The sequence below is a fragment of the Cyrtonyx montezumae genome, unplaced genomic scaffold, assembly GCF_038088225.1.
Source record: "Cyrtonyx montezumae isolate F1298 unplaced genomic scaffold, pur_monq_1.0 scaffold_26, whole genome shotgun sequence".
NCBI lineage: Eukaryota > Metazoa > Chordata > Aves > Galliformes > Odontophoridae > Cyrtonyx > Cyrtonyx montezumae.
In genome coordinates, this window is record NW_027072003.1 from 1921190 (window position 1) to 1947062 (window position 25873).

The window sequence follows — 25873 nt, forward strand, 5'->3', positions numbered from 1 at the left end:
TTATCTTCCACGGTGAAACCGAACTATTTCCATGAGCAGTTCTCACAGTAATTGAGGAAGGAGGTAACAAAGCCTCTGTGTATCTCCAGACTTCCTGTGAAAGAAACCTATATGCAAAAGCTCACTGTAATTACCATTACGAACTGCACAAAGCCCACATAAGCAGAAGTTGAACTTTTGGTCATCCTACATGCTTCTGTGCTTTCCTCTTTCTGTGTGAAGCAAGAAATGCAAGAATGCTTGCCTTAGGTGGAATGCAGTGGTGTTCTTACTTTTTATTCCTAACTGCTTGAAAAGGGGAGATTTCTTCTTTCTTCTTTCACGTTTCATGACTTTTTGAGTTGAGCTTCATCTTCAGCCAGTGTTGGGAACACGTGGGGCAGAAGGGGTTTTCTCCAGCATGGTGCCTACCTGCAGTGTCCCAGAACTCCTAACCTCTCCTCCCATGTGGGCACACAGAGCAGAGCTGGGCCCACGCTGCTGGCAGAGCACGTCTGTTACTTCAGCAACTCAAGTATCCCAGTTCTGTGTAAGAATTAAATCACTTCAACTGTCTTCTGCTTTAAGTACTGTAAATCACCATCCCTTTCCTTTCACAAGGTGTAGGCGTGGGAGGACAAAAACTCCACTGATGATGATAAGCAAAGTTTACTTTTCAGAGCCTTTTGTTGAAGGACTCTGCGTTATGAGAGCCAACTTAATCCTTTGTGTAACTGTATGGCAGTTACCTTAGGAAGAGCACGTGGCCTCAGCATCTTTTACATGTATTTAGAAGTGTGCTGAAAGGGGATTACTGTATGTACAGGTGGGTAATGTACAAGTCTGAACTTGAATTTTAGGCAGTATTGGAACTCTGTTGCAGTATATTTCCACTCATGCATTTATTGGTTCTATGAACCATGAAAAGAAATTAAACTTGTTCACCTCCTAACAGGCTCGTGCCCTTTTTTTCCCCATCCTTTCTTCCTCACCTTCCTGACTGTACGGTTTTCTAAGCAACTCCACACAACTGCCTTCAGGACGAAGAGCTGAGCGATGACTTAAGAAGCATCAGCTTTCAGCACGCGTTCCCTTGCTCAGGGTGATGGAGCAATACATGCTGGAGGCGTGTTGAACATGTCAGGGTTGGTTGAGACAGACTGCAGTGCGCTCTCCCTACTTGGAATCACACAAACACCATTACACAAACAGTATTTGCTGTCCCAGCGAGACTAAGAATGCAGTAATCAGTTTAATGTACAAAAAAAGACACTTCTGTACAGAGACACCACGATGCCTGTGCCAGCAGAAGGTACAATGCTGGTGGGTAGATGCACTGAAGACGTTGCACGTTCCTTTCCCAGGCTGCTGGATCAGAGGACCTTGAGGCACCGGGCCAGGGATCTGCCTCCTCCTCCTCCTCGAGACAGCACAGCACTAAGCTGACAAGCTGGTGCTCAGCAGTTACTGCAGGAGACATCCCCGTGGTTGCCTACTTGAATGTCTGCACACAACATGCTGCTCGTGGGCTGCTGGCAGGGAGCTCCTCCTACTGGGATGAGCTTAATGGGGCAATTACAGCTGCAGTATTTCTGCCCTTCTACCCCATGAGCCATGCTGAGAGTGTTCATGGTAGTTTTGCAAACTGAAAACAATCCACGTAAATCTCGATGCTTGAAGTTATGAAATCCACGTTTAATTGAGTGTGCTTTGGTACAGGCTCCTTGGAGAAGACTGTGAGCAGGAGATGGGGAGCATTTCTGTCTCATAACTGTGCTGCAACTGCTGTACGGTGCACAACTGATGCTTGTTTGAACTTGCCTTCTCTTCGCTGATCTCAGCACGCTTCAGTGGAAGATGATCTTTTTATATTTGGAATTGGGGATCTGTCCTCGTGACTTGAGCCTCCTGACAGCCTCCCGCATGTGTTTGGGCTGCAGAGGTGGCAGCTCCCCCCACTTCTCACACACATCCAGAGCTAAACAAAAAACAAATGGTTCACGTGAGCAAGGACAGCTCAGCTCTACCATTCTCCCAACAGGCGATGTCTGAAAAGCCTCCCACCGGTTGAACTTCAATAATAAAGGCAGCAGGTGACACTGTTTAAGGTTTACAGCTCATGTTTTATCCATACACAAGAATGAACCAGCTCTGTGTGCTTCTCTGAAGAAAACCCAGACCTTGAGGCATCAATACCAGCTCAGAATGAACTGCTTTTTAACAACATCCCAGCTGCTGTAGAATAGCCTACTTTAAGTCATGCAAGAGCTTGACAAGGCCTCATCATCTTAAAAGCACCCCTAGATAGCAAGATATGTTTTGGGGCTTGCATGCAGCAGTGATAGGAAGGAACAGCCTACAGCTGACTTGAAGGGCAGTTCCTGCTCTATCAGCTTGATAAGTATTCAGGTCTCTTGCCAAGGATGTGAAGCAATTAAAGTACAGCAGTACTTTAATAAAGTAAAGAAACCAGACTGCCTCTAGCAACACACAGCTGCAGACACAGTCAAAGCAGCAGAAGTGCCAAAAGCTGCATCATCCTGGCTGATGGCAATCCCTGCGCATCCAGGCCACGAGTTCAGAGTGTCTGTACTAAGTGGTTGGCACAAAAAACCAAGAATCCTTTCCTCCTCTGCACGAGCAGGTACACAGCTGGGTCAGCCTTGCACAGGCTGTCCCAAGGAGATCTCAGCTCACTGCATTAACAAAGAACCTTGTAGGTTAAGAGGCTTAAATAATGCATTTCCCTTCTAAGCTGAATTTGTCCACAGTAGTGTTAATGAGCTCTTTGCTGCCATGCTGCAGCCTGCTCACGTAGGAGCAGGAACTTATAAGTTACCTTCTGCAGAAAAGATAAAAGAGGAGGAATGCACTCACCAACCTCTACTATTTATGGGCAGTTATACTCACAGGATGAGAGAATATGGACAACACCACTCCTCCCCCTGAGTCTTAACAGCAGCTTTCTGCTGCTGCTAAAAGCAGCAGGGCCCTGCAGGGCAGCATGGTAAGCTGCAGACCTGGACAGGAAGCCACAAAAGTCCAGCTTTGTTTCATGTCCTTCTGCTGTGCTTTAAGCAATGCACTCTCCCTGTGTTCTTTAACTTTTTACTGAACAATAACATGTTTTGCTCACCTTCCTCCACCACTTCCCCAACAAAGACCTTGGAAATGCCAGACATGGCAATAACCACGTTCTGAGAGACAGAGGTGCCCGTGATGGACTGGATCAGCTGCACAAGCCAAGAAGAAGCAGTCAGTCAAGTGAGGTACACGCAACAACAGTGAAATGTTTCAAGTTAGATTTAGTAATTGGATCCTGCCAAATATCAAGCATCAGCTAACAGGATGAGCAGAAACAGCGTTGAGTGATATTTGGAATAAGGTCTCATAGCATTGGGCACATGCTAGCTGTAACAATTTTAACTTACTTTTATTCAGCTACAGATCTGAACTAGCAGTTATTTTTTTCCCGTTGCCTCACTGTCCCCCAAACTACTTTCATTTAAGATAAGCTTCTATTTAAACTGCATAAGCCCCTTGGGTGCATTGAGCTATGACATAATCAGATAAGCAGATCTAGGGATGGCCACAAGGGCTGAGATGCGGCAGGAGGGGAGGGTGTGCCACAGTCCACATGAACCAGGGCCCCCCCCACGTGTATGTGTGAGTCTGGGCTGGGAGTGTGGCCTGGATCAGCACGTTTGCTTTGTGCTGAAGCATTACTGAAGTCGTACCCGTTTGATGGCAGCTTTGGGGAACGCAGACCGGCGATACATCTCGTAGCGATTCAGCTGTTCTTCAGAAAAGGAGGAGACCAGTATTCTGGAGATGAGAGAATGAATCACTTACTGAGGGAAAAAAAAACCCAACAAGCGGACACAATTCTGAGGCTCCTCAGGCCACTGAGACAGTCCTGCAGAGCACTACAACCATCCCCAACCTCCTGCAGCACAGAAAAGAGCTGGACAGAAAGCAGCAGTGCTCCAGTTGTGCTCAGGTTTGCAATGCCAATGGCGAGGCAGCTCGGAGGGATCTGGGAAGAAGCTGCAAACACAGAATAATGGAATTACCGAACATCCCAAGGTTGGAAGGGGCCTGCAGGGATCCCAAGCCAAACTCCAGGCCCCGCACAGCACCACCCAAACCCAATGGCTGTCCCAGCACAGCCATTCTCTCGGGGGCAGCCTCGCAGGTGGACCCCCCCTGGGCACACTCACTGCATCTTCTGGATCTCATCCTCGTCCACTTTGTGCTTCTTCTCCTTCCTCTCCTTCAGCTCCAGCTTCACCTTCTTGGCCGCCGACGGCTGCATGCTCGACTCCTCCCCGTCCATCACCTCCCCCTCCGCGCTCCTCACCTGCACGAGAGCGCAGCGCTGTGGCGGTGGCCCCGATCTCCGCTCCCCGCTCCCCACGGCCGAGCCCGGCGCGGGGCCCTCACCTCCCCATCCGCCGCCTCCACCTTGAGCTCCCCGCCGCCTCCGGCCTCCCCCAGCTCCCCCTCTGCCGCCCCTTCCGCAGCCGCCGGTTCCTCCACGGCCTCAACGCCGCCTCCGGGAGGGGACGATGCGGAGGGGGACGGTTCCTGCTCGGTGCCGCTTCCCCGCTCCTCCCGGCCCGGATCCCCGGGCTCCGCCATGGCGCCGCGTCGCGCCGTCACCTGTTGATGACGTCACGCTACTTCGAGCGCTGTCGCCTATGGATGACGTCACGCTACGGCGGGGGGGGTAGGGAGCTCGCTATGGCTATTCAAAGCTGCTTGACGCTGCTGTATTTAACACGGGAGCGTTTTTGGTATCTCTGAGGAGGGACCCCGCGTCCCGTGCTCCGCAAGTTGGGAGCTTTACGTACTGTCCTACAGGGACACGTTCCGTTAATGAAAAAGAACACAAGTCCGCCGCCCCGCCCCGCGTGGGGGCGGAGAAAGCAAGCCACGCCCACCCACGGGGCCACGCCCACTTCAACCAGACCACGCCCACACCCGCAAGACCAATCTACACCACGCAGGCCACGCCCGCGTAGCGATCTGGCCACGCCCCCCGCGCCAGCAGGCCACGCCCCCCCGAACATCCTTCCGGGGCGGGGCTTGGCGGGAGGCGGTGGCGGCGCCGGGCCGGGCCATGGGGAAGGAGCAGGAGCTGCTGGAGGCCGCCCGCACCGGGAACCTGCCCGCCGTGGAGAAACTGCTCTCGGGAAAACGCCTGAGCTCCGGTTTCGGTTCCGGGGGAGGCGGCGGAGGTGGTGGTGGTGGAGGTTCCGGGGGTGGTGGAGGCGGTGGAAGCGGCAGTGGAGGAGGAGGAGGAGGAGGAGGAGGAGGTGGTGGTGTGGGGCACCCACTGTCCAGTCTGCTCAGGTGAGAGGGGGGCCTGGGGAGGGCTCGCGGGGGGCTCTGAGGGGCTTGGTGGGGGCTGGGTGCCCTGAGAGATGAGATTACTGTAGGGTTGTGGGGCTGCAGGCTCAGGGAGCTCTGTGGGGCCAAGCAGCTTTGGGTCCCGTGAGGCTGAAGAGCTGTGTTTAGAGGTGTCCATGAGGCTCGAGGCTGTGGGGAGAGGAGTGTGGGGGGGTGTTGTTGGGTAAGGGGTGGCTGAGGGGTAGGACATGGTGTTTGAGGCTGGGAGCTGTGTGTAAAAGCTTTGGGGCTGTGGGGTGGGATGTGGGGAAGGTAGCGTGGTGTTAGGGGTGTCTAGGCTCCCAAGGTGAGCAGTGAGATGTATAGGGGCTTAGAGTTGTGGGGTGCATAGGGGTGGGGTGCTGTAGGGCTGTGAAGAAGGAATGGGGATGTAGAGGAGTAGAGAGCTTAGCATCGGGGTGCAGGGGGTGCATATGGGGCTGGGAGGCTTGGAAGACTTCTGCTTGAGGTGAGGTCTGGAGGAGGTGCAGGTACAGGGGTGTTGTAGGACTGTGGGACAGGTAGGGATTGTGGAGTTGATAGGGATACAGGGTTGAGGACGCAGGATGTGTGGGGTTAGTGAGTATGTAAGCGTGGGCTGGGCTTTTTGGGTTTGTGGGACTGTTGGTGTGTTGGGAGGTGAGGAGGGGGTTGTGGGACAGGGGGAAGCTGTGGGTTGGGATCTGTGCTTGGGGTGGAATGTGTGGGTGGGAGGGCTGTGGGACAGGGGCTGTCTGAGCTCCCATGGGATGGAGCCCAGTGGGACATGGATGTACTGTAAGTGAATGGGGTACTGGGAACTGCTGCCCCTGAGGTCTGCGCCTGTGTGGGCAGAAAGGAGGGTGTGATGAGGCCCTGTGGTCGGACACATGAGCTGTGTGGTGTGTGAGCAGAGCTGGGGGCAGCCCTGAGGCTGTGGCACCGAGGAAGTGTTCCTGTAGGGGCTGGGAGAGGAGTCCATGGGGTTCTGTGCCCCGAGGTGAGGCTGCGGGCTGGAGGAGCAGTGCAGTGGGGCGGGTGCTGCCCTGCAGTGGCTTTGGCCCTGCCTGCCCCTCCCAGGCTGCTGCAGGCGCTGCTGGTTGTGGTTGGTTGCAGCAGACTGGTGTAACTGGGAAGACATGATGTGTTTGGGGGAGGAGGAGGACTCTGGGTCAGGGTGCCAGTGGGGGCTGGTGACTCTGTGTGTGGGTTTTCTCTGGTTGTGGGTGTATTTCCAAGTTAGGCATGCAGCTGGGTGTTCAGCAAGGCGTCCTCTCGCTGCCTGTGCTGTGTGTGTGCTCTCCCTCAGTAATTTCCATTGCTTGCAGCAGTGCTGCTCAGCCTGGCAGTGGCTGGCAGCTCAGGGTCAGCTGTGCTGTGTGCTGCACAGGCACTCAGATGGAGGGCACGCTCCTTTGCTTTTGCATTTAAAGCACCATGCTGTGTAATTTGCTCTGTTGTGAAGCCTTTAGATGTTTGTTGGTGTTTTCTCCTTCCCCCCCCCTTTTTTTTTCTCCTGGCATCTCCCTAGGAAGACACTTGCTGGTGTGTTTCTTGAGTTGCAGATTTTTTGCTGTTCCTGTTCCCCGAGCAAGTTGTTTGTCTGGGGGCATGGGGGGGAGTTTGAGCCCATTTCTGAACTATGCAGTCACTGTGATCTGAGCATCTGATCCACTTTTCCTTATTGATAACTATGTCAGAGATTTGCTGCTGTGCTCTGAGCTGAGCCCGAGCCCCTCTGCTGTGGGTGTTTGTGCTTTCCTGGTGCGTACATCTGCTTCTCTGTGATGCAAATCTGCTCTTGGGTCAAATTTTCTCCTTCTCTTTTAATATATTGAAAACATTGAGCCCTTGTTTTGAGTGGGAAATTGGCTCGTAATGCTTCAGGCTTGTCTGCATCAGAAGATGGATGTACTTAAGGGCTGTTTAGATAAAGTGGAGAGGGTCAGCTGAGTTAAATACACAGCACGAGTGTTATCAACCTCTAGTTGTATCAGCTCTGCCACACTCTACCAACAGCACATGGTGGTAACTTTGTGGCATGGGAAGGCATCGCTGCACGCCCAGTTGCTGTGTGGGCAGCTCTGTGTCTTGCAGCAATGCCAGTCCCAAATGTGATGGCAAACTCCTGTGGTGCAGCCCTGTCAGCACAGGGGAGCAGCTCCGACGTGGGTCAGGAGCTCCTCGGCTGCCCTGCTCCTGGGGGCAGGGAGGATGTGTGGTGCTGCTTAATTACAGCTGGCTCTGCCCTGCTGTCCTCCTTTTAAATGACTTCAAGGCTTTGGAAACAGGGAATATGAAATTCTGTCTGTCTGACACTTGATGGAAAGCTGGAGGTTGAGAAATGAAAGGGATGTGATGATGTGGGAGGAGGTGGTGGGCACCAATGGGTCACCCCTGAGCTCAGCTGTCCCTGGAGCACAGCATCCCAACACGACAGCTTTGGAGTAACTTGGAGGTTGAAGCTTAAGTAATAGATGCCATCGGTGCTGGTGAGTGAAGAAAGCACAGAGTAACTACGTGTATTACGAAAAAGCTTTGGCTTGAAGGTGCTTAGAAGGGGTGAACCTGCTCGCTTGCTCCTACCCCAGCTGGTTCCTGCTCTCTGCAGCACCAGTGCAATGCTCCAGTTCCCATTTTGCAGCAGTCACTGCCTGCTCTCAGCATTCTGCCTCGGCTGTCCCAGAAGCACAGTTGGGAGGTGGGCACGATGCATGGGATATATCGTCAGTGCCACTTCTGTGCAGAGAACAAATGCTGGCCCAGAAGGCACAAAAGGCGCTGCCAGCAGAGAGGTTCAGTGGAAAGGGTTTTTCATCACTGCATCTGTTGGGATTTCAAGGAGAGCTTTACTGGGGTCTGAGGTTCCCAGCTCTGATCACAGTGTGAAACCTCGCACCGCAATCACGAGTCGTGCAGGTAAGCAGGAAGTGAGATGTGATAGACTGTGAGAAGTCAAACGAGAAGGAAATGCCGAGGTGGAATTAAAGATGAAGTCTCTCCCCAGGGGGTGAATGTGCTGCTGCTAAAAAATATCAGGTAGGAAAACACACCCCTGTGGGAAGCAGAATCATGCAGGAAAAGCTACTGCATTTCAACAACTGATGTCAAGAGATGGGATCTCTGTTGATGAGAGAGGGAAGTGGGGCTGCTGTTGGGCTGTGTCAGCTCCTGTAGGACTTTGCAGTGAGTTATGGCTCTGTGTGCATCTGTTGTGGGGAAGGATCTGGTTGTGCCTTTGCTGAAGCCACAGCAAGTGTTCTGCTCAATTTGCTGCAGTTATTACTGGCGAGTGTTTTCTTTGGGTTAGGAAATGACATGGTACAATGGTTAAACACTTAAAGCAGCTTCAAACAGTCCAAGTGGGGTTAAAGTTGGGAAAATGATTTCTACTTAAGTGAAAAAGTGGGGTTTCATGTTTGGGGTTTCATATTTGGGGTTTCATGTTTGTTCCTGCACAGCTCGATGGCTTAAAGATGTTTGTTAGTGCTTTACTGCAGAATGCTTTCTGAGGGTTATCCGTTCCCTGAGCAATCCCTGGTGCCTGGACCCTCCTCTTTTGAGGAAAAATGGGGTGAGAAACACAGGGAGCAGAGCACAGGGCTCAGCTCTTGGGCTCTGTGTGCCCAGGGCTGTGCCAGCCCTCGTTCTGGGTGACGTGGGGCAGGGAGCAGCTGCCTGGCTCCAAGGTCCAACCTCCAGGGCTGCATGAAGGTGCCAGCAGAAGTTTCCTCACCTAGAGGAAGTTCCTCTTGGAGTGTTCTTATGAAGCATACAGACACTGTGGCTGTTCTTACTTTTCTCGGGGCTGACATTAGTAGCACCTCACCCAGTTTTGAGCTCTTCTGTTCCCCACCCTGCCTTGCACACTGCAAAGCAGGGCAGATTGCTCTCTGATACTGCTGAGAGTCTGAGCCCTACAGGCATTAGGTGTGCACTGAATCTTACGTTGCAAATTGTTTCCGAAGCACTTTCTGAAGGCTGCAATTATTGGCAGTGATTTTTAAGCCTTCTGCATCTGTGTGATCTTCAGATTCAGCTTTGAAACACTTCATTTGTTGCATTGGTCAGCACAGCTCTGTGAGGAGCTCACACTGTGTCACCACAGCATCCCTGTGTCAGAGCAGTGCAGCCAGGCACGTGTGGAGCACAGTTCCCAGTGCTTCCCATTCCTGGGCCCCACTCCTTCCAGGAGCTTCATCTTGAGGTGCTCACATATGGGTTGTTCCGTGGCTCTCTGGTTTTTTTCTGCCCTAAGCAGGTATGGCTTGAGAGCAGACTGGAGCCTCCCCAAAGAAGCCTGAGGACCAAGCAAGTGCTGATGGCTCGCTTCAAACACCAGATGCAGCCTTGATGTTTGCATCTGGAGGACTTGAGGGTTGGCTGTACTGATGCTGGGTTAGCAGCTGTGTTCATTGTGTTCGTGCAGAGGGATTTGTCCATATTTACCTTGCTGGCCAAGTGGATGTTTGTGAGGCTTCAGTGGGCTGAGTGGTTGGCTAGGGGATCCCCCACCAGCTCTTTGATTTGTGTATGCCCCAATTTCTTGTCCTAAGGTTGAGCTGTGTGCAGGGATTTCAGCACCAAACCCTCAGCTCTGTGTGTAAACAAACAGGAGATGCCTGAGCAATGAGGAGACACTTCTGTAGCCTTGCTCTGATCCACGAGCCTGAAACTGGAGGAGCATCACTGCAGATCTGAGTGCGTGGTGTATTTTGAAGGCAGGAGCTGTGTGGGGTTGGGCTCGACACTGAATGCTGAAGAAATGGGGTTTGAGGGTTAACAAGGAGACTTGAAGGCTATGACTACACTTGTGCAGCAGTGATATCCTGCTTCAGTTCCCCAAGGGACATTTGAGCATTTGTGGGGCTGTGCCAGAGTGACTTGCTCCAGCTGGCTGACCCAGCAGAGCAGCTTCGTTTGTGATGGCCCTGTTCCTAGATCCTATACAAGGAGGGTGGAAACCTGCAGGTGTGGAGGGGCAGGCTCTCCCCTTGCCCTCTGCTGCTTGAAGAGCAGTTGTCCCACAGCAGCTTTGTGCGAAGGATCCCCAAATGTGTGTTTGTGGGAGTGGAGCCACTCCATGCTGCTCCACTGGATTGAGACTGCTGGCAAAGAGCTCAGCTTTGTAAAGATGAACGTATGAAACAGCATTTGATATATGAAGGGCAACTGAGCCAAGGAACAGTGCTCATCCAGTGGTGGGTTTTAATGTAGTACCTTGTTTTAGGGTGACTGAAAGAAAAGCAAGCAGGCTGTGAAAGGCAGAAGTGAAAGATGGGATGCAGAACAGAGGTCATAGATAACGGGTTATACCTGCATTCATCCCAGACCAAAAGGGAAAACTCCCTGGCAGTTACGCTTGGGTGAGGATGAGATGAGCTCCTGGAGGCTGCTGTGCAGTGAGGATGGGTGAGCTGCCCTGTGGTTCCCTGCTGCAGGGATGGGTGAGTGTCCCAACCGTGGCTGTCATCCTCCTGTGCCTCCTGGAGATGGGAGCCCTGCAGCCATCAGCTCAAGGTGAAGCCTCCTCGTGGATGTGCCTTTAGTTGGGGTGGTGGCAGTCTCCTCTTGGCATTGCCCTCAGGTGTGAGGCTCTTCTGGTGTGGAGGTGGCACTGTGCCTGTCCTGAAGAGCTGGCTCTGGAGTACAGCTCGGATTTGGAAAGGAGAGAAATCCTATTTCACAGAAAAATGGTAAAAATAAAACTGTTGAGGATTGATTTGTTTCTATAGCAACAGACTGGAGAAGCTAATACAGCTGCTCTATGCAGAAAGGAGAGAAAAACAGGAATTGGCTGACAGCTCCAGCCCCACATGCGCTAACATTTCAAAGAAAGATCTTCGATAGTCCGATGGAGGGGTAAAATGCTCAACTAAAGGCCAGGAGGGCAGGGAGGTGTGAACTGTGCTCAGAAGGAAAGCAGTGCTGAGGTGTGGGCTCCTCTCTGGGCCGTGTGCTGAAGGACTGCTTGCATCCACCCCCATGGGGGGACACGTCCTGCCCAAAGTAAGGCAGTGCCTCAGTGCAGAGCAGTCCCTGGATGTCGTCTGTGTCTCTGTCCCACAGGGAATCACCGTGGCTTGCTTAAACGATCAGGGTTTGTCAGGGGACCCCTTTGTTGCATGGACTGGGAGACGGTGGCCTTTGAGAAGAATTTTGGGACTGAATTGTCTTGAACACCCTTTAACTTCTTCTCAACTTCCACCCTTCAAACCGGGGTGCCCTGTGCCAGGGCAGCGTTCTCCATAGGTGTTTGTCCTGGAAGAGGATCAGTGGAGCACTCACTGCTGGGTGAGGTGCTCAGGTGTCAAGCCCTGTTTTTCACCTGTACTGCGTGTGTATTCGGGTGGATTTTGACTTGACTTTTGTCCAAGCTGAGAACTGGAGCAGACTGCAGCTCGTTACAGCTCTTCTCCCCAGTGGTTAGTAAAGGTGAACGTGTGAGAAGTTTGGGAAGCCCCAGGTAAGATGCCAAGTGCAGAGACCACGTGTACGTGCACATTCCTGACTTGATACATCCCGCCTTGCATGACTGCTGAGTGCTTCAGATTAAAATCAGTGCATATGTCTGAATTTGGCTGGATGTGAAGGAAACTGCAGAAGTTGCTTTTAAAGCAGGAGTGTGCAAGCAGGGCTAGTGCAGGGCTCTCTGAGAGGCTGTGTTGTTTTGCTTAAGGGAGGCAAGAGTTTGAGTTCACATTGTTTAGGTTTGGTAACCCAGATTACATTAGCACTCTCCCCTTGTTATTTAAACACATGGTTTCTTTTAAAGGCAAATTAAATTTAAGGATAAACCTCAAGCCTTTTTCAGCTTAAAGGATGTATTTGCAGTGCTGCATACTAAGGGTGTATGGACATAACCCTGCCTGAAAGTGAGTGCCATAAATAATATGTAAATACATTATCTCATTACATTTATATCTAATCCTATTGCCTGCTGGTTTTCAGACTCTTACGCCAAACAAGCCCGAAAATGTCACAGGTTGCCTTCAAATCTAATATTGGAGTGGGCTGGAAATTAGGTGAAATGACTTTTGCCTCATCCTAATTAAGACACTATGAGCAATCCTTTCAAGTTTGGCATCACCAAGTAAATTGCCTGGTTTTAGAATGTAATCCGATTAAAGTGCTGCGGCGCAGATGGGCTCACGGCCCTCTCCTTGCTGCTGGAAACCAGCATGTTTTCCCCTTTGTTTTAGGAAGGAGCAACATATTTCTGATAAAACTTTGAACTCTGGAGACTTGAAAGCATTGTGTTCTGATCTTGGTTCTCATTAAGGATCGTGAGGGCCAGCAGAGGACTTAAATATGGGGTGCAGGTGCCACGGACCTGGGTTTTGTTTTTTCAAGCCATGGCTTCTTGCTGCAGTGTTAAGTGTGAAGAAGTGTTAGCTGTTTTGTAAGAGACATTTGAGCAGCTTCGATTTGTCCTGCCATCCCCCAGGGGTGACTTCTGGTTGTCTTGTAGTGTTGTTAGTAAATCCCTCTGTGCAGTGTGAAATTACTGCGTTCCTCTCGTGACATTGGGCTCTCGGTTCAGCCTGGTGGAGTCATCTCCACTGAGTTAAAACTGGATGAAAACGCGCAGAACCTGGAGGCTGTGCATACTTAGCACTTAATTTAGCCCTTGGGGGATATTTCCTTTAACATCAACAGGAATTATTTCACAGAAAAGGATGAAACATGAAAAACTTATTGAGAATGGAGCATACCAAACTTGGAGGATGTCATCCCAATGTGCTACCTACCCATCAGCCAGGCTGGGACCAGTGCTGGGAGTCACAGACTTACAGATTTGTGGAGGTTGGAAGGGACCTCTAGAGATCATCGAGCCCAACCCCCTGCCCAGGCAGGTTCCCTACAACAGCTAGAACAGGTAGGCATTCAGCAGGGTCCTGAGTATCTCCACAGAAGGAGACTCCACACCCTCCTTGGGCAGCCTGTTCCTGTGCTCTTACCATAAAGAAGTTCTCCCACACGTTAGTAGAGATCTTCCTATGTTCAAGTTTTAGGCCATTACTCCTTGTTCTGTTGCTGCACATGAAGCAATTGCCTGGCCTCCTCCATTTGCCTCCCACCCCCCTTTAGATATTTGAGAACAGATCTCTCTGTCATCTTTTCCCAGGTTACTCAGCCTTTCCTCATTCAGGTGATATTCCAGACCTTCCTTTGTGTTTATGGCCCTCCACTGGGCTCCTTCCAGGAGGTCCCTGTCTTTTTCAATCTGGGAAGCCCAGAGCTGGAGGCTGCAGCACTGAACCTGCTTCTGTTTTATTCTGAAGCCTGGAAATGAATTGGAGGGGCAGGCAGTCCTGCTTCTGCTGCCCCAAAGAGCCTGTGCTGCCATCCCAGAGGGTTTGCTGTAGCAGATTTAAGCCCAAAGATCATTAAGTACAGCTCTGGAATGACTCGGAAGAGACAAGGCACTGTTCTTAGCCTCTGCTTTGTCTCTCACAGTGCCTATAGGCTCATCCCTGTGAATGTGGAGCTCCCAACCCAAGCTGGTTCATATCATCTGGAACCTGTTTTTGAGATGCAGGTGGAAGGTGAATGTTGGCTCTTGAGGTCAGGTTAGCAAAAAGGAGGAATTCGATTCTCAAAATAAGCATTTGAGTGTTGAAAGTGTTTGAGGTGTGTGTGTGTAAATACATGGTAAGCTGTTTATCCTTGTTATTGACCTTAACTGCTTTGCAACACTTGAGGTTTTGCTCGCTGATGTTATCTGAGCCTGAAGTAGTTAAAGGGCTCAGTGATCTCCCCAGCTCACTCACACTTGGTTTTTGCTTTCTGTTCTAAGTTCTTCAGGAAAATGGGGTGCAATGTGGTGGTCTTCAGTGCTGCTCCAAGGTCTGTGTGTGCTGCTTCTGCTATGAGAGTCAGGAGAAAAGGAGCATACTTCCCCACCCCAAAGGCAGTGCAGTCCCAGCTGGTGATGGGCAGTGTGAGGTACCCTGGAACCCTTGTAGCTGTATGGGTGTGCCTTGCTGTGGCTCAGATAACCATTAATTATTGGGATAGAGTTGCAGTGTCCCTGAACTTGTTAGAGGCAATGTCTCTGCATCAGTTTACAGTTTAATAGTCCAACCTGCATGTTCTGTCTGTTCTGCATGTTGAGATTGTGAGGCTGGGAAGGGCTCTGCTGCTAAATGCAGCTTCTGGCTGTATGTAACAAAGGAACTGCTGCTTGGGTGCACGACAGTTCCCTTTAGCAGCCATCCCTGCTTCCATAAGCTTTCTTAGGAACTGCTGTCCTGTGAGTCTTAAGCTGATGCTTTCTGTGTTTGCTTAGTGCAAGCCAGGACTGAGCAGGAGCTTATCACAGTGCCCTGTGAGCATGACCCAGTCCGTCGTGCCCTCTGTTTTCCCTGGAAGCTGCTGTAGGTCACTTTTCTGTTTGCCTTTTTACCATTGCTATCTCTTGCACTGTCATTTCCATGACCAACTAACGAGCTCACCGAGAAGGAATTTCATCTGTGCTCAGTGCAGCCCTGTGGAGCTGCCTCGATTGTGCCAGCACTGCTGGCTGTCCTCACCTGGTCCTGTGTTCCCCTCTTCGAGGGCCTCATTCTCCCATCCTGTTGCATTCAGGTTTCACTAGCAGAGTGCAAGTTTGCTTTTCCCCGAAGCTTACTGCTTCTCCCTGTTCACACTGGTTCCCCGTGGGTCTGTCCCAGGGCATGCAGGGCTCCCTCCATGCCCAGGCATTCTAGCACACAGTGCCAGCCTGGATTCAGAACCCCCACATCTCAGCAGTGTTACTGGTGAGGTGGATGGCACGTGAGCTCCCATCTAATTTTCAGCCTCCCTAAGGCAGGAGGGCACTCTTGATGTAGTTACTGGTACAAACCAATTGCCTTGTAATTGATGTGGGGCAGGGGTAATTCATTCTGTCTCTCTGCTTTGCTTGGCCTATTTTACCTGTTTCTCATCTGCTCCAGATCAGGCATCAGCAGTGGTCTGAGAGGGAACTCCCTGTGTTGCAGGAGCAGGCTGGCAGGTGACACGGAGGTGGCACAGGGACCACCTGAGCCCCTCTGCAGGTGGGACAGTCTGTGTGTGGAGGGGTAGCAGGCTTCCTCCAAGATGCAAGCTGGGATGCTTGAACAATGCTAGAAATCCCAGTTCCTGCTGAGATGCGTATGGGGTGAGATCACTGTAGGTGCTGGGGGAAAACAGTCACTTGGGCTGGACCTAATCCTGTTGATTTTGTCTGACAACAGGCATCCAGAGGCTCCAAGGAGCAGACAGCTTATGGAGGGTGATGTGTCCTGCCAACCCAGAGCACTTAATTGGTGCATCAGTTCCTGCACGAGGGCAGCGACAGGCGGTGGGAGTGAAATGCACTCTGCCAGCGTTTCTTGCTCGAGTTCCTTTTGGCAATGTTTTCTGCTCTGTGCTCAGAGCCCCTGTGAGTGTGTGTCAGAAGTGAGCAGGGAGGGTGGACATGTACAGTTCGAGACATGCTGCTCTATTTCTGTTGGTTGACTGTCATGTCTTGTGGGGTTCTGTGGCTCTCACAGAAGGAAGGGGACAACGACACGGTGTGAGTTTGCCTGAGCTGCTCAGTGCTTTTTGATCAGGAATTTGTGGCTGCTTTTCCTCCTTTTAGTTGCATCTTCTCCAGCACCGTGGCAAATGTAAAGCTTAGCTTCAAATGAAGGGCAGGGAGTGCTTACCTTCACAGTGCTGCAGTTCTGGGGTACTGGCAGCTCCAGGCTGTTGTGACATCCATAATGCTGCTCAGTTTATTGAATTTCTGCGGGAGTGTTTTGCTTTCTTTGGTTCATTTTCCTCGACAACAATCTAGTCAGGTGCAAAAGAGGAGGATTCATGGTAAAGTCAGTGTTTAGTAAATCTCACTAAAGGGGTTGTGAGCACTTTGCAAAATTTTGGCTGTCCTTACAGGTCAGTTTCTCCCCTGAGAGAAAGAAAAGCAGCTTTTGAAGTCAGCGCTTCAGGTAAAATCCTACATCAGAGCACTGGGTAGCTGGCATTCCTACCTAACAAATCAAGGCAGAAAATACAATTAAGGTAATAGCAGAGGCTGCATCTCAAATTCATTTATGTGCACTAGATGCTAGGTACAAACTCTCTCCTTCTGTAATGGCTCTAAGTGAGCATTTCCCCTTTCCTTCTGGAATCCCTTCATCTTTTCTGGGTGTTGTCATCTCAGGAGCCGTGATGTGGGTCGGCCAAGAAGCTGAAGGTTGCAGGAACCTGTGGGGACGACGTTTTGGTGTTACCTCCCTTTTGTGCTTTGTCCCTCCCTAGCAGCGTGCTGCCCATGCACCGTGTGTACGGGGGGATGCTCCCACGCTGGATGTCCTGGCCACTCATCCCTGCAGGTGCTGGCTGTTTGGCTTCTTGTTGGTATGATGTTTCAGAGTGTTGTTGAGGTCTGTCTCTCCAATCCCCCACCATCAGTGCTAGCATGCAGAGCCTCATTGTGTGAGCTCTGCTTGGTTGCATGTAATCAGCTGGAAGCGCTCAGAAATGGGAGCAGCTTGCAGGGCGAGTGACTGTAATGGCTTTAAGAATAAAGGGCAGCACATGCACTCTAAGCAAACCTGGCTTTCCCTCCCCTGCAGCTATTTGTTTTGCCTCCTGCTCGGAGGGATTGTTCCATATAGGCAGCATGCACGAGTGACCCATCCTGTCTGTCTGCTGCTGCAGAGCCCACCACCACCCCCATATGTTAAGTTTAAAGAAATGCGGTTCTGCTGCCAGGAGCTATCTGTAAGGGCTCCCCTCCCAGCAGGGAGTTTCAGCTTGGGTGACTGCATTCGGTTAGCAGTGCCAGCCCTCCCCTGTGTCACCACAGCAGGACCTGCAGTCCTGGAGGTTAGTGTTGGCTGTCACTGTTCTCGCACCATTGGGCCAATTCTTGCAACCCAGAACCACCTCCTGATGCCCCTTTCCAGCTCCTGAGCTGATCCCCTGTAGGGATGCTATTGCTCTGTGAGCTTGTGCTTCCCTAGTCTCTCATCAACAGGTCTGCCTTCATTGCTGGGCATGGTGAGAGCACACGTGTGCTGGCAGAGCCCAGAGCTCAGGGTGGTGGTGTCATGCATGGCTCTGTCCCTGTGGTCCCTGACAGCTGTCTGACCCTCCTGTCATCCTGAGGTCCCTGCTTTTCCCTGTCCACTCTGTCATCGTGTGGTGGAATTTGTGGTCAACTGACTTGAAGGAAAGTGAAGTTTAATGAGGTTTAATGTTGGCTCTGGTGGATCTGGCAGGATGTGAGGAACACACTGGGTTTTGTCCTCTTTGTTTACCATTTTAGGTTCTTTGCCCCACTCATGCAGTGCTGCTGCTGCCAAATAACTGACAGACACAAAGGAGTATGCGCTGATGCTTTCTAAAGAGACAGAAGGACTGGAAGGTTCTTGTGCTGGTGCTGGAGAAGAGGAGGAGTAGGGCAGGGAGGTGATGTCCTGTGGCTCCACCTGTGCATGGCGTTGTTTGGGTTCTTACTTTGCTAGCAGGTATTAGTACATCCTTCCCTGCCTATCTCATTTAGTGCAATAGGATTAAGCTTTCTGTTTGCTATCAGTTTAGTGCTTAGTAGTGTTCAGAATATTCTGCTAGAGGGCAGGGATGAACAAGAGCCACAAGTGAGGCGTCGAACTCACTCCCACCACCACCCAATGCACAGATCCTCCTCTCTTGGGAAGCCTCAGCTTTACACCCTTCTGTTGGAAACCAGGCACTGTGACAGCTTTGCTGCAAAGGAAGTTGTGGTTTTTTTTGGGTGCCAAACCTGCTCTGGGCCAACGTTTTGGAAGGAGAGAGTTGCAGATGCATGTTGGGTATCAGAAAGTCACTCACATTAAAAACCAGCTTCTGATTTTTCTTGGCTGTGATGATGTTACAGGGCTCTGCTGTCTCCTTTCAGCCACTCATTGCTACCTGAGCAACAGTTGAGGTGGAAGACTTGCTCTCCTGCTGTCACTGATTTAAGTATCCATGTGTTTTCCTATTCGAGATGGTGGAAATGTTTGTCTCGTGTTTTCATTCAGCCGACCCTCCTTAAAATTTGTGGATGCAGCTGTTGGAATTGCTCCTTCGCTTCTGCCACGTCTGCTTAAGGCATCTGGGAGTAAATCCTGCCCAGAAATACACCCATAAGTCAGGAGGTTGCCCTTAGCTGGGGCTGTTACCTGTTGGACCCTTTTGTGCCACTCATTAGGCTCCCACTGAGCCCGGTGCTCGAGATCTGTTGTGAGCACTGGGAAACTGTGCTCCTTTTTGTGCAGCAGGAGGGAACCTTCTGGAAACAGCCTCCTGCAATTAGTGCAGGGGAAGCACCTCCAGCAGTGCGTGCTGCATGCCCTCACCTGCTCACTCTAATTGGAAGCACAGTTGTTGTTCCCTATTAGATTGCCTGCCTGCTGCACGGACAGGAGGAGTGCAATAAGTCGCAGTGAGGTGTGGGTTGAGGTGGGAATCGCTGAGTGGTTGTGCTACCTCTGCCACGCAGCCCTGCTCTGCACCACTGACACAATGAATCGCAGAGCTGTGCCTTCAGGACTTTGCTGATGGCAAGAAGGGAGTCATCCCCACCTTAACAGGTCTGCTGCGGAGGTGCTGGCATCATTTCCCCATTGGATGGATCCTGGTGCTCGTTCTCCATGGGTGCAGGGCTGGGCTCGGCCGTGGCTGTGCATGCACTGTCTCAGCTGCAGCTTTAACCTCTCCTCCATGTCTCACCATTCCTCAGCCCGGTGCTCCCATCCCAGCAGGATCTGCGTCTGCTCTGGCACTTTCCTTCTTCTCATGTGTGCAAAGCATCCTGTTTTCAGACAAGTTGATGGTCCCGGTGTGTTTAAAACCCGTTTGGATGTGGTGCTCAGGGGTGTGATTTAGCACAGGGCTGTTAGAGTTAGGGTAGTGTGGTTGGGCTTGATGATCTTTAAGGTCTTTTCCAACCTGAGTGATTCTATGATGCTCTCTCCTTAGAGGAGCTGCTCTCCTGCTCCTGTGTCTTAATCTGAGCAAATTCCTGCTCTGCAGAACTGTATTTCAGTGGGGTTTCCCTCTATCCTCGAGGGGGAAGCATTAAGGCAATGGGCTGACACTGTCCACTCCAGTGTGTTCGTTCCCAGTGCTCTCCCCCTGCTCAGAACTGGAAATGCTTGGCCCACCAGCCCTGTGAATCCTGGCCTGCTCCTTGACCTGCCCGCAATCAATCTGCCCATCGTTATTTGAGCTCTGGAATCTTCTCCCCATTCATCTTGCCATTGTGATTTTTTTTTTTCACAACGCAATTTACTGCTCACAGTGAGGAAAGCACAAGAGAAATCCCCCACAGTGCTTTCAGCAGTGCTCTGCTCACTTTCCCCTGTTGCTTTGCATGTGAAAGCTGCTCTCCTTCTGCTCTCCCGGGGCTGTGCAGCCCACTCCGTGCATTGCATTCCCCCCCCAATGGCTCTTTGAGGTTTTCCCCGGGTCCTGAGAAGCACGTGGGGTCAGCTTCCTCCCTTACATTAAGCATATGAAGTTGTATTTTAGCCAAGAAGACAGTGGTGTTGGCGGGGGGATTTTGCATATAGCAAAGGCTTCCTGGGCAGGGCTGGAATGTGGAGTGAGACCTCTGCGTGTGTTTAAGATGTTGGGATTCTCTGCAAAGATTTATGTAATTATCCTGTGTGAATGGACACCCACGTTTTCTGTAATGTGCCTGATTTGTTTGTGTGACTGATACCTCAGCTGTAAAATGGGAACACCAAGCTCTCAACTGCTGTGCTTTCAGTGTGAGCTGTGCAATGGGCCCCAGGCAGAGCTGGGTGCAGTCACATCAGTGTAGGTGCACCCGGAGAGCTGAGCTGGGTGACAGTGTGCAGAACAGAAAGAAGGGAATGCTGAAGGTGTGCAGGGCTGGCAGTGCACGTGGAGCACCGGAGAAGGACAGCCAGCGTGTCATCCCAGCTCTGCTCTCTGTAGCAATGAGAAGTCTGCATGAAGAAGTGTGATGACCTCCGAAAGCCCCAAATCCCACTTTGGCTCCAATCACTGCGCTCAGTCCGAGCTGCTCTCTGGGGACTCTGCTAAGCACTGCCACGAGGGGCTGAGGAGTATTGCTTGGGCTCAGGCCACGCTCCCCCTGGCCCGGGAATGTTCTGCTTTAATCTCTTCCAGCCTGCATCAGCAGCTTCGTTCGTCCGCTTCCTCAACTTGAATTCTTGCACGAAGCATTGGGGTTGTTTGTATTATCAGTCTACGAGCAGGAAATACCAACAGAGGGTTGTGAGAATTCAGCAGCCCTGTGGATATGAAGCTGTGTGTGTATGGGTGGTGATGTCCTGCAGGCAATGCACGAGGAGTCACAGTCTCCAGCCTCGCTGCCCTGGTTGCCATTCATCTCTGGGCCGTTGAACCATGTCTCCAGGCATCCAGGCTCAGTGCTCATGTCTTGACTGCTAAGCTTGTAAATGCATTGGGGGTGGCAGTGGCCTTCTGCCTGTCTGCACCCACCTTCAGGTGCTTTGCAGCCTGGATCAGGGACTGCAAACCTGCTCCGGAGGACTCATTGTTGAACTTGAAGAAGTGGAGTTGTTCTTTTAGTTGGGCTTTGCTGCAAGCCTGCTGCCCCACACAGCTTTGTGAGTGAAGTTACAGGAAGGAATAAATGGAAAAAAACAAGAGAACAAATATCCTTTTGTTTAGAAGAACCTATCATGACCTGAAGCGATGCTTTATTCAGCAGTTTTGGCAAACAGGAAGCTTTCTCTAAGAAGCTACAGTATCTGCTGAATCATGGAGCAAGAGAAACAGAGTTCAAGAGTTAGTTCCAGATTTTGCAGTTTCCTGAGCTAATCTTGTGTCCTTTGTGTTCGGTCACAATAGCCGTAAGTAGATCAGACATAGTTTGCATCCTACCCCAGGGAAGTATTGGTGGGAGAGGTTTGCTTTCATAATGGGGGCAGCTAATGTGAAAGCAGACCCCACTGTGATGTGGAAGGCTCCTGGGGGCAGAAGGCAAGGAGCAGTGGTCGGGCAGGCTCCAGACCTTCTCTGAACTTGTATTTATAGCAGACACCTTCTCGTTTGGGGATCTGCTTTTCTGTTTGATCAGAAACGGTCCCACTGTACGTCGAGCATGGGTTTATACTCTGCTTCTCTCAGTGCTGTGTTTGCATTTTACAGATGAGAAAACAGAGGTCTGGAAGCAGAGCTTGTCCCAAGTCAGTGTGACACAGCAGGGAACAAAACCCTCGTGGCTGAGTCAGCTGCATGCTGCCCTGCAGAGCTCAAGGAGCTTCGCAGTGGTTTTGGTGTCGGGATCTCTTTGTTCTCTTAGAGTCCCCAGCTGGGGCTGGCTGAGTCCTTTGCTGCTCCTGTCCCTGTATCTTAAGCTCTGAAATGCCTACAGGAGTGATGTCATTCCCAGCAAGCCTGAGGGCAGCTTGGCTGCAAGGAGTGCAAATCCATCCTGCTTCAGGCAGGGATGCCACAAGAGCTGTTTGCACACTACTTCTAGTTGGAGGTTTTCTTCTCATGCTCCGCAGGGACTGCGGTGTCTTCCAGAAGTCCAGTTCCAGTTCTCATGCCCTCTAACTCACTTTCTGCAGACTGCAGTAGAGAGTGGTTTTCCTCTTCGCTGAGGTATAAAATGAGAGGCTCGGGATCCCGTTGTAGGCTGTGCATTGCACTGATGGTGTTGGTTGGAAAGTTTGTGTGAAGGTGGGAGAACTTACACTGCAGGGAAGTTGGACTGCGTGGCCCTGGAGGTCTCTTCCAACTCTGCAGATTCTGTCATTGTGTGAACTTGGTGGCATCCCTAGCAGAGCTGGAGAGGAAGAGAAGAGATTCACAGACTTCGACTGCAGCTCTGACATCAAAGTTTAAATAGTTCTCTTCTTAAATCCTTTCCGTCTGAACTTCTGAGTTGATCTGACCTTTCTTTGATGAGAGCTTTCTGTATTAGTGAGAATGAAAGGGCAAGAGTGAGGTGGGGGGGAAGGACATGTGGGATCAGCAGATGCATCCCTGCAGTACCCAGAGCTCACTGCTGAGCCAGCTCCAGCTTCTCTCTCCCAATTGTTTGAGTTCTTTGTTTAGCACATGAGCCAGAACATTTCTAAGGTTTTCTGGAGTGCTTTTACTTGCAGGGAGACTGTGCTGTGCTGGGGTGGGGGGGACTGGAGCCCCCAGCAGCCATTCCTGCTCCAAACTGTACCCAAGTCTTCTGGCACTGACTTTAACCTGTAATTGGTGCTTTAAAATCAGCAATAAATTGTTCGAGCAACCACACTGTGTGAGCCCACTGCCAAAAATAAATCAGGGTCTGAAAATGGCTCAGGTCCCTTCGTACTTCAGGACTGCTGCAGCTGAATGGGGCAAGCCCTTATGGACTCCATCCCTCCAGGTTTTGGGCTCTCATATCTTCAGACCATCACGTAAGCCATCACCCTGCACATGATGTGTTGCAGCTGCGTGGAGATTTGGCATTTGCTTCTGAAGCGGGGTGCAGGGATGCCCCTGGATCCTTGGCAAACTGGATTCTGTGGCTTACTTCCCTGTCCTGCTTCCCTCAGGGCTGTTTCTCCTCCCAAGGCCATCTCAGAACTCCGAAGCCTTTCAGGCAGGTCTTCTGGGTTGGGCATCACAGTAGGGACAGGCTTCCCAAATCCAGCCTGAAATGTGCTGGAGCGAGTTTGCTGTTTGACTTCTGCATTTCCACTCTGTCTGCACAGGATCCCTGTTGGTTTGGTGCCTTTCCTGCTGCTTTTATAGACTGTGGTGTAGAGTTTTTCTGGCTGGGAGCCCTGTAGTAATGGCTGTTATTGCAGAAAACCCAGTGACTGCTCAGGCTGCCCCATCCCAAACAATGAAAAAGAACAATGGATGACTTTATTTAAAAGCTGAGGGACACTGGGGGTCAGTGGGTGCTGTTAATTTCTACCCTGAGTTTAAAATTAAAATAAAGGAGTCAAACGTACTCTGTTAGGAGAAGTGTGATTGTCCAGGCTCATAAATATAGTTCTTGAAGGGGTGAAGTTTGAAACGGTCCAGCACAGGTGGACTGATGTGCAGAGAAGCAAGTTTGGGAAAGGAGAGAGGTTTCTTTGCTTTGGAGAGTGTGTTGCTTTGTGTTCCTGTGCCCTTCCTTGGGGCAGCACCGATGGGGGGAGCGTGACCAAGAGCAGCACTGGCTGGGGAGATTAATACTACAGTTTGACTTCTGAACGAGGGAGGGAAGTGCTCCTGGACTGGCTGTTTCCCATAGAGACTGCTGGCAGGGATTTTTGGGCAGTGTGAAGTCAGCGTGTGTTCCTGCTGCTGACCAGGTCTGGATCCCACTGCTGTGGAATTGCACCTCAGTGGCTCCTGGAGTGGGGAAGGGCTTCCCTAACCCCACTCTACTTCAGAGAGGTGTGAGATAGTGATGTCTGATGGCTTAGTGTATCTTCTGGTTAACCAGAGTGTTCCAGTGAGGATGGTTTTTGGTAAGCATGTGTATGGCTACAAGACATCTGCTAGGAGAACACAGGAGCTCTGACTCAGAGACCAAGGTGTCTGATGAAGCACGTGTGCCCTGTGACACTAATCACACTGTGCTGTCTGCTCTCTGCATTGCTGCCCCTAACCACAGCTGCCCAATAACCAGCTCTACTGATGCCTTCTTGCCAGCTGTCTGTCTCTTTGGTGTATGCCTAAGTGTTCCCTGTACGTTTTCTGTCTTGCAGCATCTGGAGAGGGCCAAATGTGAACTGCGTTGACAGTACTGGATACACTCCACTGCACCATGCTGCTTTGAATGGTCATAAGTGAGTCATCTTATACTGCCTTTGGTTGTAAGGGATGCTGTGTGCTTTACAAGCTGCAGTTTGTTCGTGCATTCCCCACTCTGATGCTGTTTCCACTGAAAATGTGGTGGTGGTGCAACACTACACCATCTTCAGGACAAGCAAAGAACATCAGTGCAGCAGAGCTGTAGAGGTATTGGCTACTGCACTGTGCTTGTCCATCCTTCCAACAATTTGGCAGAGCGTGGAGGTTTTCAACCACCCTTTTATTTGCAAGCAATTGGGATAAGATACAACAAGATGTCAAAGATGGCTTTTCCAGTAACAGTCCTCTGCAGTCTGTCTGGTGTCCAGTGTGTTGCTGTGCCTGCACCACCTAAAATTTGCTTTTGTGTGTTACTGCATTTAAATAACTCTGGTCTTCATTGTGGTAGATCCTCTGTGTTGTTCACTGCTACTTCAGATATTGAGGAATTGAAGTCCTCATTCATCTTCCTTGTGCTGGTGCAGTGACTTCAGTCCCTATTCAGCTCTGTTAGAATGAAGATAATGCAGATCTTGCCCGAGCTCATCTCAGCATTCTTTTATTTTCTTTGGGCATCATTTAATGGGAATGTTATAAAATCACATTCTAAGAGGATCTCTGAAATACTTTTTTGAGATAATTTTTTTTTTTTTGTAAAACAGTCTTTCTGCAGAAGGTGAGACAGGGACTGAATATCCTATGGACCCGAGTCTGTCTCCTTCTCTTGCAGGGATGTGGTGGAAGTCCTCCTGAGGAACGACGCGCTCACCAACGTGGCAGACTGTAAGGGCTGCTACCCCCTTCACCTGGCAGCTTGGAAAGGAGATGCAGACATAGTGAAGCTCCTCATCCACCAGGGACCTTCGCATACTAAAGTGAATGAGCAGGTCTGCCTATTTTTCTCAAATATTCCTCTGAACTGATTTTCTCAGATGGAGGAAGACCCCTTGAGCTGACTCCTGGCCCTCCCCAGCTGGTGGCAGTTGTTACAGAGTTAATTGCTATTGGGATGGGGAGGGCAGTGCCTAAAGCAATGCCTCCAGTTCTGAGTTAGCAGTGTTGAATGATTGAAGTGTATATACATTAAGCTATGGAGAGAGATATAAATGCATACTGAGAACCCCTCCACACCTAGGAAGTAGTCTCCTGCTTTCATACTGGGCTTCTGAAACTAACACAGGTTTTCCTTTCAGTTGCTGGATAACAGCGAAGTTTTCTAGTTCTGTCCAGGGATGCATTGGCTCCCTTCTTTTGGGAACTAATCAAAGCAGCTTTGTTTAGTCTTTGTTTGGCCATGCTGTCTTAGCTATTCTCCTGGCTTGTCTCTAGCACTTGCTCCAGTTAACTAATTTGTAAGTGATGAGATAATTTCAGCCCTGTGGTGACCCCAGATTAATCCCTGGTTTAATCTTTACTTTTATTCTCAATCAGGGAAGAAAAACAAACAACAAAAAAACCCCACACAAGTGGGTTGTGGGAAGTCCCATGTATTTCTTTTGCTTAAAACTTTGGATAAGAGAGCTGGTTCTGCCCAGGGCAGACGTGCAGTGACACATTCCCACCGGGTGGTTACAGCTCCAGTGGCCCTTAATTGTCCCCTCCCTGAGCAGGGATGCCTGCTGTCCCTGTGAACCAACTCCTTCCTGTCAGGTTTTCATCCAGCTGGAGGAGAGTAAGCCCAAACAAATTTGTCTCTTCGTGCCACGGGGTTAAACATACATTCATAGAGAAGTTTATTCACAACAAG

The 25873-nt window shown here is 50.7% G+C and overlaps 2 protein-coding genes across 7 annotated transcripts in view; one reads left to right on the forward strand and one right to left on the reverse strand.

The window, feature by feature from the left end:
* Positions 1 to 1379: 1379 nt before the first annotated feature.
* On the reverse strand, positions 1380 to 4626 carry TAF11 (TATA-box binding protein associated factor 11). 2 transcript variants are annotated; one of them, XM_065740330.1, is made up of 5 exons: positions 4444 to 4626; positions 4200 to 4339; positions 3717 to 3804; positions 3116 to 3212; positions 1380 to 1957 (listed from the first exon to the last, which is right to left on the reverse strand). In XM_065740330.1, exons 1-5 carry the CDS (start codon positions 4618 to 4620, stop codon positions 1827 to 1829), a joined length of 633 nt encoding a protein of 210 aa, XP_065596402.1. In that variant the 5' UTR covers positions 4621 to 4626; the 3' UTR covers positions 1380 to 1826. The 2 variants fall into 2 exon arrangements, with proteins under 2 accessions (XP_065596402.1, XP_065596401.1); XM_065740329.1 differs by having other exon boundaries at positions 4423 to 4626.
* A 460-nt stretch (positions 4627 to 5086) lies between these two features.
* The window catches only part of ANKS1A (ankyrin repeat and sterile alpha motif domain containing 1A), an 80115-nt gene continuing 59328 nt past the window's right edge, over positions 5087 to 25873 (forward strand). For all 5 annotated transcript variants that reach the window (XR_010622448.1, XM_065740272.1, XM_065740275.1 and 2 more), the window contains exons 1-3: positions 5087 to 5334; positions 24042 to 24122; positions 24857 to 25013. Coding sequence is in view for 4 of the 5 variants with exons in the window: in XM_065740272.1 (XP_065596344.1) it covers positions 5102 to 5334; positions 24042 to 24122; positions 24857 to 25013 (471 nt within the window). In the remaining variant the exon portion in view is untranslated. The remainder of the gene's footprint in view (positions 5335 to 24041; positions 24123 to 24856; positions 25014 to 25873) is intronic.

What these genes read in the sequence shown, in the direction of transcription:
- TAF11 (XM_065740329.1), bottom strand. Translation starts at nt 4,620, where the DNA reads ATGGCGGAGCCCGGGGATCCGGGCCGGGAGGAGCGGGGAAGCGGCACC. An exon ending in TGGAGGCGGCGGATGGGGAG is followed by an intron (nt 4,340 to 4,422) that starts GTGAGGGCCCCG and finishes GCTCTCGTGCAG; the next exon opens with GTGAGGAGCGCGGAGGGGGA. An exon ending in CCAAAGCTGCCATCAAACGG is followed by an intron (nt 3,213 to 3,716) that starts GTACGACTTCAG and finishes TGGCTTGTGCAG; the next exon opens with CTGATCCAGTCCATCACGGG.